Source organism: Elephas maximus, chromosome 14, assembly GCF_024166365.1.
Source record: "Elephas maximus indicus isolate mEleMax1 chromosome 14, mEleMax1 primary haplotype, whole genome shotgun sequence".
NCBI lineage: Eukaryota > Metazoa > Chordata > Mammalia > Proboscidea > Elephantidae > Elephas > Elephas maximus.
The window spans coordinates 29,519,632-29,539,747 of NC_064832.1; the positions used below are offsets into that span (position 1 = coordinate 29,519,632).

Below are 20,116 nucleotides of genomic sequence, written 5' to 3' on the forward strand. Positions count from 1 at the left end.
TAAAGAAAAACCATTACTTCTATTAAAAAACATTTGCTGCAGAACACTGCAAATGCTTCATATATAATCAATGGCATGCTTTAAGGCTATTTCAGTTAGTGAACCCTGGTAGTGCAGTGGTTAAGAGCTTATGGCTGCCAATCAAAAGGTCAGCAGTTCGAATCCACCAGCCGCTCCTTGAAAACCCTTGTCGGGTGGTTCTACTCTGTCCTGTATGGTCACTGTGAGTTGAAATCGACTTGATGACAATGGGTTTGATTTTGTTTTCGAGCCCTGATGGCACAATGGCTAAGCACCTGGCTGCTAATCAAAAAGTTGGCGATTTGAACCCACCCAGCGGCTCTGTAGGGGAAAAGACCTAGCGATCTGTTCTCGTAAAGACTACAGCCTAGGAAACCCTATGGGGCAGTTCTATTGTTACATGTGGTTGCTATGAGTCAGGACTGACTCAATGGCACCTAACAATAACAACAAAAATAATAATGGCCAAATTTTTACAGTAAGTAAATATTAACATTTGGGTTTTCAACATTAAGTGACATTTTATGGCTCGTCCTGACACATTCACAATTTATGAACAGTAAATCAGTCCACAATTATTTTATTTGTATTTGTGCTACATACGGTTATTGAGTATCATCCTTAAATTTATCTTTATAAAAATTTCTCCAATGTTTTCTTTGTTTTTCCAAAGCTAAATACGAACCAGAGAATAGATATTCACTGGATACTTACTATGAGCTAAGTATCATATTAGACTACCTTGATCCCTATAAGATTAACCACAGGGGTTACAGAAATTACGTTTATACATCTGTGGATATTTCAATATTTGGGGTGAGGAGGCATCTGATGATCCCATTCCACGTGTCCAAACTTGAAAAACAGAATCTACATATAAGTATTACCGCACTCTGTCCTCCATCACTGATGCAGTAAACACGTAAACGATAGAAACAGCCTGGATTCAGTCGATCACAAAGATGTTCTCTAGTAGCTCCACTGTATATCATATCCCATTTGTTTCCTGCAGGGCGAAGAATTATGTCCAATCAACTACGAGGTAATGTTTAATGTCTTGGTATCATGGACACGGCAGGTATCCTAGCTTCACTAAGTAAGTGTTTATGTAATTTGTCAGAAACAATCTAAGCTCGTTACGAGTTTCCTGGAAATGATCTAATTTCTCTATGCATACAGCTTCCTAAGCAAATTTGCATGGCTTTGTTGAGGTGAAATAGCTCTGTAACTCTGTACCAACTTTGGGTTAGATCGATAATTTGCTTTTAATTAAGCATTTTAAATGTGTTTACAGTCTAGTAATAACATTATAACACACAAAGAGCAGAAAGAACAAATACCATAGGAAGTTCAGTCTTAATTAAAAGACATTCTTCTTCTTATTCCTATTTTTGTAGGAAATAGGTCATTCCATAGAAATAAAGACTGTTAAATGTATGAGTCAAGAATAAGGTTCACTGGGCATAGAATTTATTTTTAAAAAGAGCATAATGTGAGTTAAATTTTAGAAAATAATTTGTCTCTGATACACCCGCATACGAATCTAACTGAATAAATTAATGACGTTTGTCTAAGTATACTGGAACTATGTGATTTAAAAAAAATGAGAAAAAACTTAAGAAAATGTAAAAGTAATTATCTAGGTGTACATCAGTCTTATGCTTGATTCAATATACTTCTGGAGATCACAATTCAAAGTGGGTCATAACAGGCAAAATCCCAACTGCTACAAACAAAGGAGAAAAATCAAGGAAAGCCTGAAGTGAAGAAACATCTTTCTACAGTAGCAAATGAAGAGCAAGAGGGAAGAAGAGAGATAATATAAACTGTACAATCATGAAGAGTAGGGACAGCTGACAGGTATAAATCTATCAGCTGAAACCTTTGAAATACTTCTTCTTACCATTAGGACCTTCTGCCATCTCCACTACGTATTTACTGATGGCTGCCCCTCCACTGTCTTTTGGTGGGTCTATCCAAAGATGCAAAAGTGTTATTAGGTAAAGTACATAAAATTAAAAAATGACAGAAATCCTAATAAACAGAATACAAAACCTAGAATTGTTTAAAAAGAAGAGCCACCTACAATGTTTTATTATTAATAACAGCACCACATTACCTGATGCTATTAGGTAACCTGCTTCTCACTTAATTTACTATGTTTTTAAATATGGCTTTCTATAACAATTTTTAGTGGTTGCATGATATTCCACTGTACGGATAGCAACAATTTCTAACACCAGCACTTTGCTTTAGATTTTAAGGTTGTTTCAAATTTGAAGATACTTTATAAATACCATGAAGTACTTTCATTGGTCTGAATTCTTCAAGCAAGGACCCAGTTTATTTGATCTTTATTTTCCCAGTAATTATATAAGCGGAAACCCTGGTGACTTAGTGGTTAAGAGCTATGTCCACTAACCAAGGGGTTGGCAGTTCAAATCCACCAGGTGCTTCTTCGAAACTCAATGGGGTGGTTCTACTCTGTCCTATTGGGTCGCTATGAGTCGGAATCGACTCGACAGCAATGGATTGGGTTTGTTTTGTTTACATAAGTAGGTGCTTGATAAATGTTTATTTTAAACAAATGCATGATTCTCACTTCTCATGGGCGAGCCAGAACAACCCAGGTGACTTTGGCTACAAATTTAGTAATCTTTCACTTCACACATCCTACTCCTGCTTGTAATATCACAGTGGGTCCCAAGTTCCTCCTATATCAAATCTGAACTCAATATGTGTGAGTACAAAGCTTTCCACAGAAGATTCCCAAAGAATGAAATGACTCTCATATTTCTTACTGGACTTGCTTGTGCTAACAAATTTACTCCAATATTTTAAAAATGATCTTCATATTCAAATTATTTAGTCAAATAGAAAAGTAATAGTCTATAAATATGCATAATATCTTACCCCAAGTTATTTTAAAACCGTGTGAATGTATCTTTCCTTTAACTGAAGGCTTTATAGGTACTCCTGGTTTATCAGGGCATGTAGTAAATTCTACCACTTCGCTTGGATTACTTTTACCTTCTGAGTTGTAGGCAATAACCTGTAAAGAGAACACAAAGACGTAAGAGTTTACGCTTGATACTCTGTTGATATTGGCTTAATGACCAAAGTGATGAGAGACAAATAGGTTCAAACGATATAATGATAAGTTTTTGAACTGTGAAGACCTGTTTGAGAATTGCTTTTCTTCAGCTGGGGTTCTGCCTATGTGACGAGTATTCAGGTACACTTCGCTGTTAGAGTCAGTCCTGGGAATAAAAGTGTAAGTCCAACATTTTGATACTGAATACAAGAGTCATCACAGCATGGAGGTATAACCTGAAGAGGCTTGACAGGCTTTAAGGCTTTCTGTACTTATTTTTTAAATACTCTTTGGGGGTTTAAAAAGGCATCCATACAAATTCTCTTCAACTCCTTTCTTCAAAAAGGGAGGCCTAATTCCCTTTCCACTCACCATGAGCTGTACCTAATAGACTCGCTTCTAATGAATAGGCTGCAGCAGAAATGATGATGTGTAACTTCCCTACAGAGAAGCCCATATGGCAAGGAACTGAGGCCTCTGGCCAATGTCACTGAGGAAATGAGGGCCCCTGGCAGCAACCACGTGACTGAGCTTGGAAGCAGATCCTCTAATCGCAGTCAAGCTTTTAGATGACTGCAGTCCTGTATGACATCTTGATTGTGACCACAGAGACCCGGAATGAGGACCACTCAGCTAAGCTGGACCTGAATTTCTGATCCACAGAAAACTGTGAGATAAGGTTGTTGTTTTAAGCCACTAAGTTTTGGGTTTTGTTATGCAGTGATAGATAAAAAATACTATTTATTATTATATTTGGTTTTAGAAATTTAATTGTACCTGTATTTCTACCTCGTCTCCTCTACTGAACTTAAAGCTCAAGTCCACTATCAAACCATGATTTTGTCTCCTCTAAACCCGCCTCCCTGGTCTTCACAATCAGTAAACTATCTATCTAGTTGCTCAAGCCAAAAATCTAGGAGACACCCTTGAGTCTTCTTTCTTTAAACCTCCACATTAAATCTGTTATAAACCTTGTCAACTCTACCTCCACATCTCTGTTCTCTACTACTAGTGCCTTACTCAAAGGCTCATTTAGCCTATCTTTTCTGGATGACTGCAGTATACTAATAATTAGTTTCCCTGCACCCAGTTTCTACTCCTACCCTCTACCCCGTCCACTCTCTATACAGCAGGCAGAGGGACCTTACCACTTCTCTGCTCAGGACCCGCCAAAGGCTTCTCATCTTATTCAAAATAGAATCTAAATTTCTTATCATGGCCTGCTATTGTTAGTTGTTAGTCGAGTCAGCTGTGACTCATGGTGACCTTATGTACAGAAGAATGAAACGTTGCCCATCTTGCACTATCTTCGTGATCATTTGTATTCTCAAGTCTATTATTGCAGCCACTGTATATTTTGAGTCTTCCAACCTAGGGGGCTCATCTTCCAGCACTATATCAGACTATATATCCAATGTGATTCATAGCGTTTTAATTTTTGGAAGTAGATTGCCAGGCTTTCCTTCCTAGTCTGCCTGTCTCAGTCTGGAAGTGTCACTGAAATCTGTCCACCATGAGTGACCCTGCTGGTATCTGACCCAGCATCATAGCAACACTCAAGCCATCATAGATGGGTGGTGGATCATAGCCTATAAGGCTGTATATGATATGCATCAGTAGTTATTTCCTCTGCCTGTCACTACTGAAGTGAAAGTATAATTAAACAACATAAGAGGAAAACTAGAATGACTGTATATAATTCTCAGGTATTTTATAAATCTTATAAATATAAAAATTTTATTTGGAAATTAAAATGACCCAGAAGTTTATTTTTTAAATGAAACTAATAGTATAAAGCATAACAAATATAATTATTATGTACTGTATGATCAAATTTCCCATTATTATTAAAATCTTTCTAAGGTTAAGAGGATCAATAACATTTATCTTTGCTTTTTATAGTGAAAACACTTACAGTGGCTTCTATCATTTATATAAAGTGATTTCATTACACAAACACTGGTAGGAAAATTTAAATGCTGAATTTACAAATAGGTATCTTGTTATATACTTGGGGAAACTTCTGTACAAATGTGTTAGCTGGTTTATATTACTGGTATATTAATTAATGCAAGCAGAGAAATCACCCTGACAAGAAGTAAGAATGTATATTACTGACCAAGTAAAAGAGCCAAAAAATACATCCTAGAATGATGGTGCTATACTAAGGAAGATACCTTTCAGTTATTGAGTCCTTAATAATAACTTCCAGAGTCTCCATAGTAGAAGAATCTTCAAAGCTTGCTAATGCCTCTAGTAAGCACACTCTTCATGGAATTATTCAGTCAAGAAGCCAAGAGGTGGGCTAAACAAGGCAAGCATTTGTGCTGGGAGGCAGGGGTACGTCGGGTGGAGGCAGCAACAGTTGCCAAAGAGAACTCCAAACCTACTGCTGTCTAGTCGATTCTGACTCATAGCGACCCTATAGGACAGAGTACAGCTGCCCCATTGGGTTTCTAAGGTTGAAATCTTTACAGAAGCAGACTGCTACATCTTTCCCCTCAGAGCGGTTGGTGGGTTCAAACTGCAGACCTTTTGGTCAGCTGCCGAGAGCTCTAACTACTGCACCACCAGGGCTTCTCAAAAGGAACTCTAGCATCCTGGATATGAGGACATGGAGAGAAAGGGAAAGGTCTGACCTAATAAGTAAACATTTTGAAAATAACTGGGATGATGTTTCTCACTGATGATGAAGGGAGTTAGAAATAAAGAAAGGGAGAAAACTAGAATTAACCTGGGGTGATGAATTGCAATTGGAGGTTTTGGGTGGGAACTCATAATTAAAAAAAAAAATACAAATACAGAAATACATAGGTAAAGGTGTATGTAAACTGTGTATATATTAACTGTACATGTTTAGATATATAAATATTGATTACATATATACAAAACAAATATATTATTCCTAGCTCTGTCTACTGAGAAGGTGTCTGCGAGCAGTGAAATGAGGCTTAAAAGAGTAAATCTATGCCCAGGTCTTGACTTCTAGATACCATTGTTCACTAAAAGGAACCAGGGTGCTTTGAGAAATGGCCAATTCCAGGGTTGAAGCAGGGGAAGTACAACAAGAGAGGAATATCTTGTGCCAGAAAGTAATGAAGCACTCAAAGAATGAGGGGACATGTTAAAAGGATTATGAAGCCAGGCTGAAGGGCTCCCCTACCTGTGACAACTGAGCTTCAAAATCAACACTGTAATATTAGTAACAAAAAATAATCCACTGAATCAACCAGAATCCATGAGTACACAATGATAAAAGTAAGTGTGAGAAAGGGATGCTTTTCCTTGGGGTAGAATGCCTACTAATAAATGCAGAAGGAATGATGAAATTAAAAATAACCATTTGGCAACCATCACAGTAATAATTGATTCCAGCAAGAATCATCAATGAATCTTAAAACTAATGGGTGAAAGAAGAGGCACAAGATATTTACACAGTATATAGTATTTACAAAATACTTACTAATTACAAAGAGAAGAAGAATAACTTTACAGCGGAGAAACATGGGAGGAATCACTTTCATTAAGTGACTACCAGTAATTGAACAAAATCCAAGTGTGCACCACCTGATATGATGCACTGGGAAGAAAAGAGCATTACTTTTTGGAATCTTCACTAAAAATGCACACTCTGGATGTTTTCTAATAAAACCATATCTAAAAGGATGTTCCTTCATATTATGCACAGAAAAGTCCAGTAAAGCAATGAAAAGTGGTTTTGAATTTAAATAAAGTTTGAAAAGCACTGTTATAGAGTATTAAGAAATTAAAACAACGAAGCTCACAGAAAATCCAGTTACTTAAGATTCAAAAATCAAAGGAATGATGTTATGCTCTTGGCTTTAAAACAACGAGAATAGTAAGAACAAGAACAACAAATAAATCTTTTAAGGGCTTTCACAGCTTACCTTAAATTTATACTTTGTACTACGTCTGAGATTTTTCACTGTGTAAGCAAGATCTTCTCCATCATATTTAGGCTTAAAACCATATCCCTGGGAAGAGAGGGAAGACAAAGTCTTCATCAGATGTCTACCAGCAGAAATAAGCAGAATAATGAGTATGTGGTAAGACCCAGGTTCCTCTTCATCTTCTACTATATGGTTAATACTCTGTCAAGTGCAAGCCTCAACGTGTTTCAGTCTTGACTGATGGACTCAAAAATGTTACTGGACATACGTAGGAGGATGAAGGAGACCACTTCTCAGTAAATATACTAGCCAAAGAAAATCTCTGTGTTAAGGGATTAAGAAGGTATAGGAGCAATCAGTCAATAGTGGCTTCACCATCAGTAAGCTTATCCATAGAGCAGGACTTTATAAGAGAGATGTTACAGAGCTATAACTGTTTAACATATTTTTCTCTGGACACATAGTTGTGTTTAGATGAATAAATGAATGGTTGTGCTGACAGACAGGCATGCCACTTAGGTTTGGAATTGCTATTTACAGCCCCAGTGACTGTGCTTTACTATATTCTCAATGTTATTATTTTCAAAAAGTGGGCAATTCAGTGGTTTTCAGTATATTCACAAGTTGTGCAACCATCACCATTATCTAATTCCACAACATTTTCGTCACCCCCCCAAAAAACCTGTACTCATCAACAGTCAGTCTTTTCCCCACCCTACTAACAGACTTACTCTCTATGGATTTGCTTATTCTAGACATTTCATTTAATGGGAATCATGTAATCTGTGGTCTTTTGTGAGTGGCTTCAAGATACAGAACGTTTTCACGGTTTATCCATGTTGTAGCACGTATCAGTACTTCATTCCTTTTTATGGCTGGATAATATTCCATTGTATGGCTATGCCACATTTTGTTTATCCAGTCATCAGGTGACGGACATGCGGATTGTTTCCACCTCTTGGCTATTACCAATAATGCTGCTATGACCATTCATGTACAAATTTTTATATGAACATGTGCTTTCAATTCTCCTGGGTATATATGTTCCTAGAAGTTGACTAATGCTATCTTAACCCATACTGCTTCAAAGTAACTCTGAAGTTACTGAACTATATATGAAAGAACTCACTGAAGACACTAACTCTTGCTCAGCCAGGTTCCCGCTCTAGGAGATGAGCCACTGGTATAGAACTAGGTTCAGGCTGCACTACATACTTGCATGTGGGGCTCTTAAAATATTCTGTGGCACTTTGGGAAGCAGTGTATTAGCACAGTCGAAGAAGGCAGACACATTGTTTTCTTACTTTTAGAGGTGCTTAGGCTAGGAGGCTGTGGTGTTCCTCCCCTCTCCCTTTTCCCCCAGAATATATGTATTTAAAATATAGTTCATATTGTTCCCAGGCACATACATACATATAAACACACACATGTAAAACAACCCCCTTTCTACACATCCTCCCAGATAATAACAAACTGAGACTTCAAAGGATTTGGAGAAGGCACTGCTACAGCAATATTTACTGCATTAGGGTTATTCCCACAATGAAATATGCTTTAAATATGTTTTCAATTTAAAATACACATCCATACTTACTGAAGTTTCTTCCTCCATCTCTAAAATGTAAGAAATTCCTTCATCTGATGGTGTTCCTGAGGGTTTACTCCACTGTAAGGACAACCATGTAACTCCAGCCTTAGTTAATACAGGACTTGCTGGCATAGAAGGGGCACAGCCTGAGGTGTAATATAAGACTTCTTCACTAAAACCACTGTTGAAACAAATAGTTTTTAACAAGGAATGAAAAAAAAAATACAATTATAGCTAAAAACTAATTTTTGATAATTACAATCCAAATAATGTATCTTGAATTTGACAATACCTTTATAGTAACCAGGTCAGACACCTCCAAGTACATCAGTATTCTTTTAGAAATGCTGTTACGTTCAGGTTTTTAAATCTTAACGTACCAAGTCAATGAAAAAACACATACATTTGCTCATAGAAAAGGTCTGAGCACAATGATAACATTCTTCCACTGGTATAAATTTTCCCTCTCCCTCCCTTTCTTTCTACTGTAGTGAAAAGATATGTAACAAAACATACACCAACTCAGTAATTTCTACATGTGACACAGATTACATTCTTCAAGTTGTGCTATTCTTGCTATCCTTTTCCAAATCATTCTACAGTCATTACCATAAACTCAATGAAATGTTTACTTTTTAAGCACTTCTGTATAATGTCATTTATATGAACTAGAAAATGCAAATTCTCAGTTATGTAATTAAACCTACCTGCCCCCATAAAGGTGAGCAGAGATATATAAAACAAAAATCAGTTCAATGTGAGTTTTGAAGGGCATCTGGCATTTCTATTTAAATCAGGTATCTCTGATGTTCTTAGAATTCACCAGATACTAAATAAACTAATGAAATCACACATGCTGAGGACAAACAGAAAAAACTCATAGTCACATATAAAGACTTAACTTATAATGTTATTTGAAAGTCTTGGTAGAATTTTTGGTTTTTATACTTCCTGTAATCCCTATGTGACTAAGACATTTTCTTACAGCTTTTGCTAGGCTAGTAACATGTCTTAACTCTATCAACAAAGTGATAAAGCAGATTTTACAGCGGATAATTTGGACTGTGGATAATTTATACACATTAAAGTGACTGGATAAATCTAAAATATCTATATTAGTTTATAAAATATACCTTACCTTGTACCATAGTCATTTTTGGCCAATAGTCTAAATTTACAACCCATTGCTGGTGACAGTTTTGTAATCTTAAATTGCTTCTGTAAACCCGTGTAACACTGACAAAATTCTTCATTTCCTTTTCCCTGAAAGAAACGGCTGATTATTACATATTATGTACATTATTGTAAAAAGACAAATCTACATCAAATTCAAAATTACTTGATGTATAGTAACATACTAGCTTTACCATCTGCCATTGAGTCAATTCTGACTCCTGGTGACCCCATGCGTGTCAGAGTAGAACTGTGCTACACAGGGTTTTCAATGGCTTCCCCCCCAGAAGCAAGATTGCCAGGCCTTTCTTCTGAGATGCCTCTGGGTGGACTTGGACCTCCAACCTTCCAGTTAGCAGTTGAGCATGTTAACTGTTTGCACTCCCAGGGACTCTAGTATGTTTTCTTTAACACATTAGTTAGCATGTATTAATGTATTAGCTAGTACACAGTAAGAGTCATCTTTGTTACATGTAAGTTATGGATCTTAAAAGAAGGTTGAGACATTACACATCTTTCATATAAAATAGTTCAACAAACTCAAAATTTAAAAACTGGAGAGTAGGTATTTTTTGTTTGTTTTGTTCTGAACCAGTGATTTTAATAAAGATAAACGTGCTTCTAAGACAAAAAACAAAACTAAGCTCACTGGTCTGTCCTTTATATAGGGCAACCTGATACTTGGCGGAGGGTGAGGATTGCAACTGTTGAGAGCACTTTTGTTTCAATACAGTTCAGCGACTCTTCATTTTTAGGCAAAGGTACACCTTGTTCTTGTTTCTTTTTAGGAGGGATATAGCCACTGAGGTGAGAGGCCAAACTCCATTTTTCACGAGATGGTTTTACTCTGATCTTCATTTTCTTCCTGTCAGGATCATGGACAATGGCATGCCTAGTGAGACTTTATTTCATCGCCAACGCTTTGCCACAGCCAGCATGTTCACACATAAACGGGCGCTTTTCCTCATGAAAAGAGAGAATGTGGCTCTGGAGGTTAAACACGGTGGTGTGCATTCTTCCACAGCCTTCCCTTAGACATCAACACACATGCCTTTCTGGGGCATGCACTTTCCTATGTTGCTTAAGATAATCTTTGCGTTTGAATGTTTCCCGGCATATTTCACACCTGATTTCCTCTTTATGGGCTTCTCTCACGCGTTTCAGAAGCTCCGTCCATGTTTCTGCCATAAAGGAACATCCCTTTGGATATATGTAGCCCTGATGGAACTTCTCGTGTCGTTTCGACCTGCTGGGGGATGCGAAGTGTTTTCCATATCCTTTGTGGTTGCACTTTAATAGTGGTTCATTGGCATGCTGGCTGGCAGTGAGGGACTATCAGCTGTCGATGTTTCTTAAAGGTCTTCTCACAACCTTCAAAATCACACACATATTGTCTTTGATGATTTTCATGTTTGCACTCCAAGTCTGATTTTGTATTGAATTTCTGGTCACAGCCACTAGCCTCACATACAAATGGCTTTTCTCCACTGTGTGTCAGGGCGTGGTGGTTCAGGTGACAGTCCCTGATGAAGGCTTTGCTGCAGCCTTCATAGTCACAAACAAATGGTCTCTCCCCCATGTGCTTGCACAGGTGTGCTTCTAGCTTCCAGGCCTTGTTGTAATTGGCGTGGCAATCCACGAAGGAGCAGGTGAACCTCCTGGGGACCACGCACAGCAGCGGGGCCAGGGCTGGGCTCTCGCCAGATGCTGCGAATACGCTGGCGATGGTCAGGGACAACACTGCCTCGGTGACGGAGGCCAGTGGCTCCAGGGTGCCACGGCCTCCGCGCCCTGGCTGGGTGCACAGCCACGTGCAGCAGAGAGGTGTCGAGAGTAGGTATTTTTGTATAGCTTTTTGAATTAAGTTTTTTGTTTTGTTTTAGCAGGTGCTAAACCTCTGGTTTTATGTATTTTGGAACCCTGTCATTGGATGTGTAAAGGTTATGTCCTCCTGGTGTGCTGACCCTTAATCATGATATAGTGTCCTTCCTTATCTTTTGTGGTGGATTTTACTTTAAATTCTATTTTTTCAGAAATTAATATTGCCACTCCTGCTCTTTTTTGATTGTTGTTTGCTTGATATATATTTTTCCATCCTTTGAGTTTGAGTTTGTGTCTTTAAGTCTAAGATGTGTCTCTTGTAGGCAACATATAGATAGTGTTTTTTTAATCCATTCTGCCACTTTCTATTGGTGCATCTGGTCCATTTACATTCAGCATAATTACTGATACGTATGAGTTTAGTGCTGTCATTTGATGTCTTTTTTTTGCGTATTGTTGATGGGTTTCTTTGCTGCACTTAATTTTCTGTGCTGAGTCGTTTTTTTCATATATTGCCTTTTCCTCTGTTTCACTGTTGTTGATTTTGTATTTGCTGAGTCTTTTGATGTGTAGGATTGTTAGCTTCCTTTGTGGTTACCTTAATATTTATCCCTGTTTTTCTAAGTTTAAACCAAACTTTTATTTCTTTCACTTCCTCTCCATATCAAAGATCTATCTCTACATTTCTTAGTCCCTCTTTTTTGTTTTAATGTCGTCATCTTTTACATAATGACAGCTGTTTCCCTGTTTTGACATTTCTTAGTCCCTCTTTTTTGTTTTAATTCTCCCTGTTTTGAGTGTTTCAGCTTTGATTTATTTTTGTGATTTTCCTATCTGGGTTGATATCTGGTTGCTCTGTCTTGTGTTCTAGTTTTGGGTTGTTATCTGATGTTACTGACTTTCTAACCAGAGGAGTCCCTGTAGTATTTCCTGTAATTTTGGTTTGGTTTTTGCAAGTTCCCTAAACTTCTGTTTGCCTGGAGATATCCTAATTTGCCATCATATTTGAGAGACAGTTTTACTGGATATATAATTCTTGGCTGGCGATTTTTCTTTTTCAAGGCTTTATATATGTCATCCCACTGCCTTCTTGCCTCCATGGTTTCTGCTGAGTAGTCTGAGCTCAGTCTTATTGACTTGCCTTTCTAGGTGGCTTTTTGTTTATCCCTAGCTGCTCTTAAAATTCTTTATCTTCGGTTTTGGCAAGTTTGATAGTAACATGTCTTGGTGACTTTCTTTTGGGATCTACCTTGTGTGGGGTTCAATGAACATCTTAGATATCTACTCATTTTTCTTGGTATCAGGGAAGTTTTCTGCCAACAAACCTTCAACAATTCTCTCTGTATTTTCTGTTATCCCCCTGGTTCTGGTACTCCAATTACTCGTAGGTTATTCCTCTTGATAAATAAAGGCCCACATAATTCTTAGGGTTTATTTTTTAAGATTCTTTTATCTGATTTTTCCTCAAATATGTCAGTGCCAAGTGCTTTACTTTCAATCTCACTAATTCTGACTTCCATTGCCTCAACTGTGCTCTTATGACTTTCTATGGAATTGTCTAATTCTGAAATTTTCTTGTTCATCTTCTGAATTTCCGGTTGCTGTCTCTCTACAGATTCTTGCAGCCTATTAAATTTGTCCTTGTGCTCTTGTCTAATCTGCTTAATTTCCTCTAATGCTTTGTGTGCGCGTCCCTTGGCTTGTTCTGCGTTTTGCCTGATCTCCTTTTTGATCTCTTGAAGAGCTCTGTATATTAATCTTTTGTATTCTACCTCTGGTAATTCCAGGAAGTTCTCTTCATCTGGAAGATTTCTTGATTCTTTGTTTTGGGAGCTTGCTGAAGCCATCATGGTCTGACTCTTTATGTGATTTGATATTGACTGTTGTCTCTGAGCCATCAAGTTACTGTATTTATTTTATGTTTGCTTACTGTGTCCTAGCTTCTTGTTTTGTTCTTTTTGATATGCCCAAAAAGGCTGCACAAGTGAGCTAGTTTAATAATTGGCGCCTTTGAAGCTCTAATGTCCTGTCACCAGGTGGTAAGAGCTGTTACTAGGTATGTGAGCTCAGGACTCTGTTCACTTTTCTTGTATGGATTCAGCTCAGGTGTCCAGATAATCAGTCAGCAGGTGTGTGGGCAGGCTCTCACCTACAGTCCTAGATGAGCAAGGGTGACTGATGTAGGTAAACCTCTGGTTTTAGTAAAAAGGAATCTCTTTCCAGGTATGGACCCCTACCATCTCCATGGAAGATTGGTAGTGGTGGAAATAGGGCAATCTTTGATTTGGTCAACTGATGGGTTTTCCTAACCTATGAAAAGTTCTATGCAAGCTGTTTTGAGACAAAGCCCACCCACAAACTTCCACCTAGGCAGCTGCTAAGCTTCTTTGAAATAAAAATCACGGAGTTGCTGTTGCTTAGATTAACACTGAAAGAAGTGCTGGCAGAGAGAAAAGCCCAATTATAGGCAATAAGAAGAGAAATAGAAAACCGAACCTCAAGACAACTGAAGGATTTTAGACATTTAAGGATCTAAGTAAAATAACATGGACAAGTTTCTCATTCTCCATCCAATTTCTTTAGTATGTTGGTAGAGGCAAAGGATGGTTAAGGTGACTTCTGCCTCAAAGAAAAACTTTAGTTTGTATCTGGCTGCCCTTACTGAACACTCTTGTCAGTTGATTCAACTGAGTTGTCTAAGTAGGAAATATTAAAATTTCCAATTAACGGTATTTTACTTCTCAGCCCAGGCCCCACGGCTGTACTACTTGTTTTGGTATCAAGTCAAACTACATTAACTGTAACTTCCTGAATGTTAAATAAAGGTGGGGATAACTGGCAAGTTTGACTTGTTTCTGCTTTGAATAGAAACGCCTTTATTGTTTAGTGATGATAGCTATTTTAACATAAAAATAACTACCAAATACGGAATTATGCTTCTTTTCCTAATTTGCTTTGAGTTTTAATTGGTGTGGGTGCTAAACCTTATCAAAGACCTTTTCATAACTTTTCAAGATGATACTTTTTTTAAATTAATATAAAATGTGATATGCAATTAAACCATAAGCAAACCCACTGCTGTTGATTCTGACTCACAGTGATCCTATTGGGCAGAGCAGAACTGCGCCATAGGGTTTCCAAGTCTATAAACGTTGTTTTTAAAAATTTTTTATTGCGCTTAAAGTTAACAGAACAAACTAGTTTCTCATTAAACAGTTAGTACACATACTGTTTTATGACGTTGGTTAACAATCCCACGACATGTCAACACTCTCCCTTCTCAACCTCGGGTTCCCTGTTACCAGCTTTCTGGTTCCCTCCTACCCTCTAGTCCCTGCCCCTGGGCTGGTATGCCCCTTTAGTCTGGTTTTGTTTTATGGGCCTGTCCAGTCTTTGGCTGAAGGGTGAACCTCCGTAGTGACTTCACTACTGAGCTGAAAGGGTGTCTAGGAGCCATACTCTCAGGGTTTCCCTAGTCTCCTTTGTTCAGTCAGATCTCTGTGGAAGCTGTTTCATCTTTCTCCTGTGGAGTGGCTGGTGGGTTTAAACCACCGACCTCTTTAGGTTAGCAGCTGAGTGCTTAACCACTGTACCACCAAGGGCTCTGATATATTAATAGTTTTCTTAATTCTGAATTCTCTTAGCATTTCTGGATTAAAGCCTACTTGGTTTAATATACTGCTAAATTTCCAAATTATCAATGGAATTTCTTCTACTTCTTCTGGTGCATTCTCTTGGCTGTAATGTAAAGAGCAGGACACGAGAGAACATGGTAACTGACCACTAAACAATGACAGTCAGGATGCTGAATAATGGTCCTCAAAGATATCCAGATCCTCTAAAATACTACTTATATGGTCACACATACTTTACATGATTAAACTAAGGATCTTGAGATGGGGAGATTATCCTGGATTATCTGGGTGGGTCCTAAATGTAACAAGCATCTTATAAGAGAGAGGCAGAGGGACATTAGAAGACAGAATAGGAAAGCAGTATGACAGTGGAAGTAGGAGAAGAAAAGGAAATATGATACTGGACAATAAGTCAAGGAATGAGGACAGCATCCAGAAGCTGGAAAAGGTAAGGAAACAAAATCTTCCCAGAGCCTCCTGAGGGAGCATGTCCATTCTGACACCTTGATTTTGGCCCACTGAAACCCATTTTGGATTTCTGGACTCCAGAACTATACGAGGATAAATGTTTTAAGCCACGAAATTCATTGTAATTTGTTACAGCAGCCCTAGGAAATAAACACTTGTCTTTAAGACTGATGTGGGAAAAACGTTACTTCATCAAGGTAATTTACCTTAGTGAGAGAGCTTTGATGGTGGTTTCATTAAAAAAGCAAAACAAACTGAGGTTCAGTCAGTAATGTTTTCTAAGAACACCACTAATTCACTCATGTATCACATAAAAATCACATTATTTTTAAAGAGAAAACAAAAACCCCAAAACGAACAAAAAAATACCTCATTAAAACAGTTTTTTTCTGCTGTGGAAATACATATAATTTTAATCATTTTGAGGAATTAAAAATATAAAAAGATTCAATTACTTACCTCATCCCATTCCAAAATAAAGCTCTGAATTTTAGAACCATTGTCACTAGGTGCCTAAAACACATACACACAAAAACAAATAAAATGAATACAAATTAGTGCTTCTGTAAAAGATATTGAGGTAATTCAATCTAAGGAATCTATTGTGTTGCAAATGTTCTCTGTGACTTAGTTCTAGAAAAATTTGCACAGAGAATATACAAAAATACAAGTATTGTAGACCACACAATCCTTTTAAATGCAAGGAAAAAAAAAAAAGGGGGGGAGGGAAGGCTCCCTTGCAGGCAAGGGCACTACTCCTTGAGCAAAAAGCTACTTAAGTTTCTCTAAACAGTGAACAACCCCTTTTATTTCTATTTCCAATGTAAGAAGTAATTTGAATTATTTTTAATGTTGGCAAATTACAAACTGAATCTCTTACATGATGCTATCCAAGTGTTGAAATAAACATTTACTATATTTACTTAAAGTGTATGTGTATTCATCAGCAGCTATTTACAAAAGAAAGGTTCTATATTTTAGCAGTAGTTGGGTGATCACATAAGAAAAAATACACATCACAAGAAAGTGAGAGGAATAATAATAAACAAATTAAAAAAAAAAGAAATATAACAATTCAATGCAAGTGCACCAAAGCAGTTTAATTCCTATGGAAAACAAATATTTAATTCAAAAAACTGCAGAAATTCGTTTATGAACTATTTTCAAATGGAAAAACAAAAGACCAAATCAGGAGAACAAAAACATTAACCTTTTTCTTTATAGTTGCTTCACTCCTGGGATGTGCATTGTACTGTTTCACTAACTTTTTTTTCTAATAAAGGGGACATGCTGGGTGCACAGGTGTGCTATACTGTCATCACCCCCCCGTCTTCAGAGCTCCTAATGGACATAATAGCTACTAATAGACACAAAGTAAAGTAATTGCCTTAAGTGAAGATGACTGCCCTCTGAGAGACCAGAAACATTTATTTTCTCAGTGTGGTAAAGAGGAAGGGACTACTGCTGCTGCCAGTAAATACAGAATAACCAATCAGGGAATGTTCTCTGAGTAGGGGACAAGGAGTAGTGGCCTTGCCTGCAAGGCAGCCTTCCCTCCCCAGCCTCTTTCTGTACATGCTGTTTGGCACATGATCATCATTGTACTTGCTAGTATATTAACCGCAGGAGAGAGGAAATTTGGGTGAATAACCCCTTTTAGCAAGAACTATCTTAAATTTTATAATCCCTTTTTAAAAAATCACTTTGTCTTTCTATCGGAAGGTTTTATCGCTTTAAGCTCTTTAGGATTGATCCTTTCATTTTCATTAAAACTCCTCTTATGATCTAAAGGTTATATTGTATAACGTACCAAAGGTTCAAGGGGCTACAGTGCTGGAAGGAACGCCAAAGGGCATACTGTCTGGACTGCTGCTTCTAGACTCAATGTGCCTGAAGACCTAAGACCACTGACTTGTCAATCTGTTAAGATCTTCAGGGGTGAAAATTTCAGTTTCCCTTGGCATTTTACTCCAGTATTTAATCACTCTCAAAATTAAGAGTCTCATCCTTATTTCTAAACGAATTTTCTTCCTACAATTTAAACCCATTTCCTCTTTTTCTTGTCCTCACTTGGGTGCAAAACTGATCACTGCTACCCTTAAAATAACTATACATTTGAAGACAACAGACTCTAAGACTCCTCTTACCAAAATTAAACAATCTTAACTTTTTAAATTGTTCTCCCTAGAACTTACTTCCATGATTTTCTGGACTCTACCCAGTTTTTATATACTACCAAATATGTAAAGAGCAATCAAGGATTCTAAGTTTTCAGTAAAGAGTCTTTTATGACATGGAAGTCTAACTTTTGCTGAACAATAACATATCTTACATAATTTTTTTTTTAATTGTATTTTTTAAATGGTTAGCATGGCCAGAATTTGCTAGAAAAGTTAGACAATAATATCCCACAGCACTGGAAGTTTAAAGTGAATGAAAAAGGGACAGAAGAAAGATCCTTGGGAAACTCCAAATCTTACACAGCAGTGGAGAAGAGGATCCAAAGACAGAGAAAACCCCACACGTCACAGCAGGAGGTGAAGGGTGTAAAAATATATTTCCCCTGAGTTACTGTCTCTAGATTGCTCTAGTGTAGTTGCTAAGGTCTTACATTTACTTTGCTTAATTTCTAACTTTTTTTTGTAGGTTGTCAAAATGTCCACCTTGAACAATTTATCCTCCAGCTTTTCTCTGAGTTATCATGTGTAAAGTGTTTTACCTTATTTCATTTAATCCCCTATGAAGTATCATTACCTCGCATTCTATAAAAGAGGAAACAGAGCCTTCAAAGAACCCAAGTTAGTTGCCCCAGATCACATGGACATAAAGAGCGGAAAAAAAACGAGTTTGGTCTATCTGACCACAAAATTGGTATTTCTATCTAGCAGTGTACTGGGGGTTGAGCAGTGGAGAGGTCTGTACAAAACTGACTCACTTAGCTTTTTATTATCACCATGTACTGGCAATTCTAAACAATGTCAGTTGATTGAAAAGTTCTCTCAACTGCTACCCCATGCCACTGTTCTTATACTGTTATCCCCATGATAATGCTTTTAGATTACGTGAGGCAGCAGAGTCAAAAGGCCTGATATTTAAGTCACTGAACTACCCTAGAGGGCAGTGGTGGCTCAGTGGTAAAATTTTAACACTCCATGCTGGAGACCTGGATTTGATTCCCAGCAAATGCACCTCGAGCGCAGTCACCACTTGTCTGTCAGTGCAAGCTTGTGAGTTGCTATGATGCTGAACAGATTTCAGCAAAACTTCCAGACTAAGATGGATAAGGAAAAAAGGTCTAGTGATTTACTTCTGAAAATCAGTGAATGAAAACCCTATCTATGATCACAACGGTCTGATCCACAACTGATCACGGGGATGGTGCAGGACCAGGCAGCATTTCGTTCTGTTTTGCACTGGGTCCTCATGAATTGGGGGCTGACTTCATGGCAGCCAACAACAACAACCGACTCTAAGCCAGTATTCTTCATCTTTAAAAGTAAATAACAATAGCTATTATGCTTATTATGTTCCAAGTATTGGCTATACAGATATTATATGTTTAATCTTCGAAGCAACTCTGAGGTATATATTTTACAGATGAGAAAATGGGGACCCAGAGCCCTACCCAAGGTCACACAGCTAGTAACTAAAAGTCAGGATTCAAAACTAAATCTGCCAAGACTTCAAAGTCCATGGTCTTAGCTATTAAATAACAAATATTCAGTCAGCCTATCTCAATGGTCGCCATGGAGATCAAAATGAGATAATCTATATTAGCATGCTTTAAACACAATAAAAAGCAAAATATAGATATAAGGCAGGCATGCCTGGCACACAGCAGCATTCAACCAATACTTGCTGAATGAATGAGTGATTTACTAGTGTAGATTTTGTGGTTTCTATTTCAGTTAATTTAGTGTCTCTTTTCCTGGATCTTGACCACAAGCACTATGAGAGGATGACATGATAAATGAAGTGTTAACTAGGACCATTTTTAGAAATATTTATGTAAAAAACAATTAAGACGTATAAACTGTGTTCACTTAAACAGCCAACTTAAGTTATCAGGAAAATTGACTTAATTAGAAACACCTCAATTCCAATTATGCAAGATAAATAAGCAGGTACTCAGTGAAACTACAGTTAAAATGTTATCTTGGTATGTGCAAAATCCTCTTTTTTCCCCTCATAATCAATTGAGGAAAAACCCATATATCTGTCCTGGTAAAGAGACATTTCATTTCACAGTTTTCATAAAGAAACATCAGAATGTTGTATTTTTAAGACACTGCTGCTTAAAACAATGGTCATTATGTTGTTCTCCCAACTGCAACAACATACATCCACTATTACTCTTTGTCAGTGATACTTGTCGGGGACCAGGAGAACCATTAAAAATGGTATT

At 37.5% G+C, this 20,116-nt stretch overlaps 1 protein-coding gene and 1 pseudogene across 4 annotated transcripts in view; both read right to left on the minus strand.

The window, feature by feature from the left end:
* The window catches only part of FNDC3A (fibronectin type III domain containing 3A), a 240,066-nt gene that overhangs the window by 27,318 nt on the left and 192,632 nt on the right, over positions 1–20,116 (minus strand). For all 4 annotated transcript variants that reach the window (XM_049853006.1, XM_049853004.1, XM_049853005.1 and 1 more), the window contains 7 exons: positions 16,171–16,224; positions 9,753–9,877; positions 8,621–8,795; positions 7,024–7,110; positions 2,935–3,073; positions 1,925–1,993; positions 909–1,027 (listed from right to left, as the gene is read on the minus strand). In XM_049853006.1, the coding sequence (XP_049708963.1) occupies positions 909–1,027; positions 1,925–1,993; positions 2,935–3,073; positions 7,024–7,110; positions 8,621–8,795; positions 9,753–9,877; positions 16,171–16,224 (768 nt within the window). The remainder of the gene's footprint in view (positions 1–908; positions 1,028–1,924; positions 1,994–2,934; positions 3,074–7,023; positions 7,111–8,620; positions 8,796–9,752; positions 9,878–16,170; positions 16,225–20,116) is intronic.
* Positions 9,884–11,654, minus strand: LOC126058370 (transcription factor IIIA-like; annotated as a pseudogene).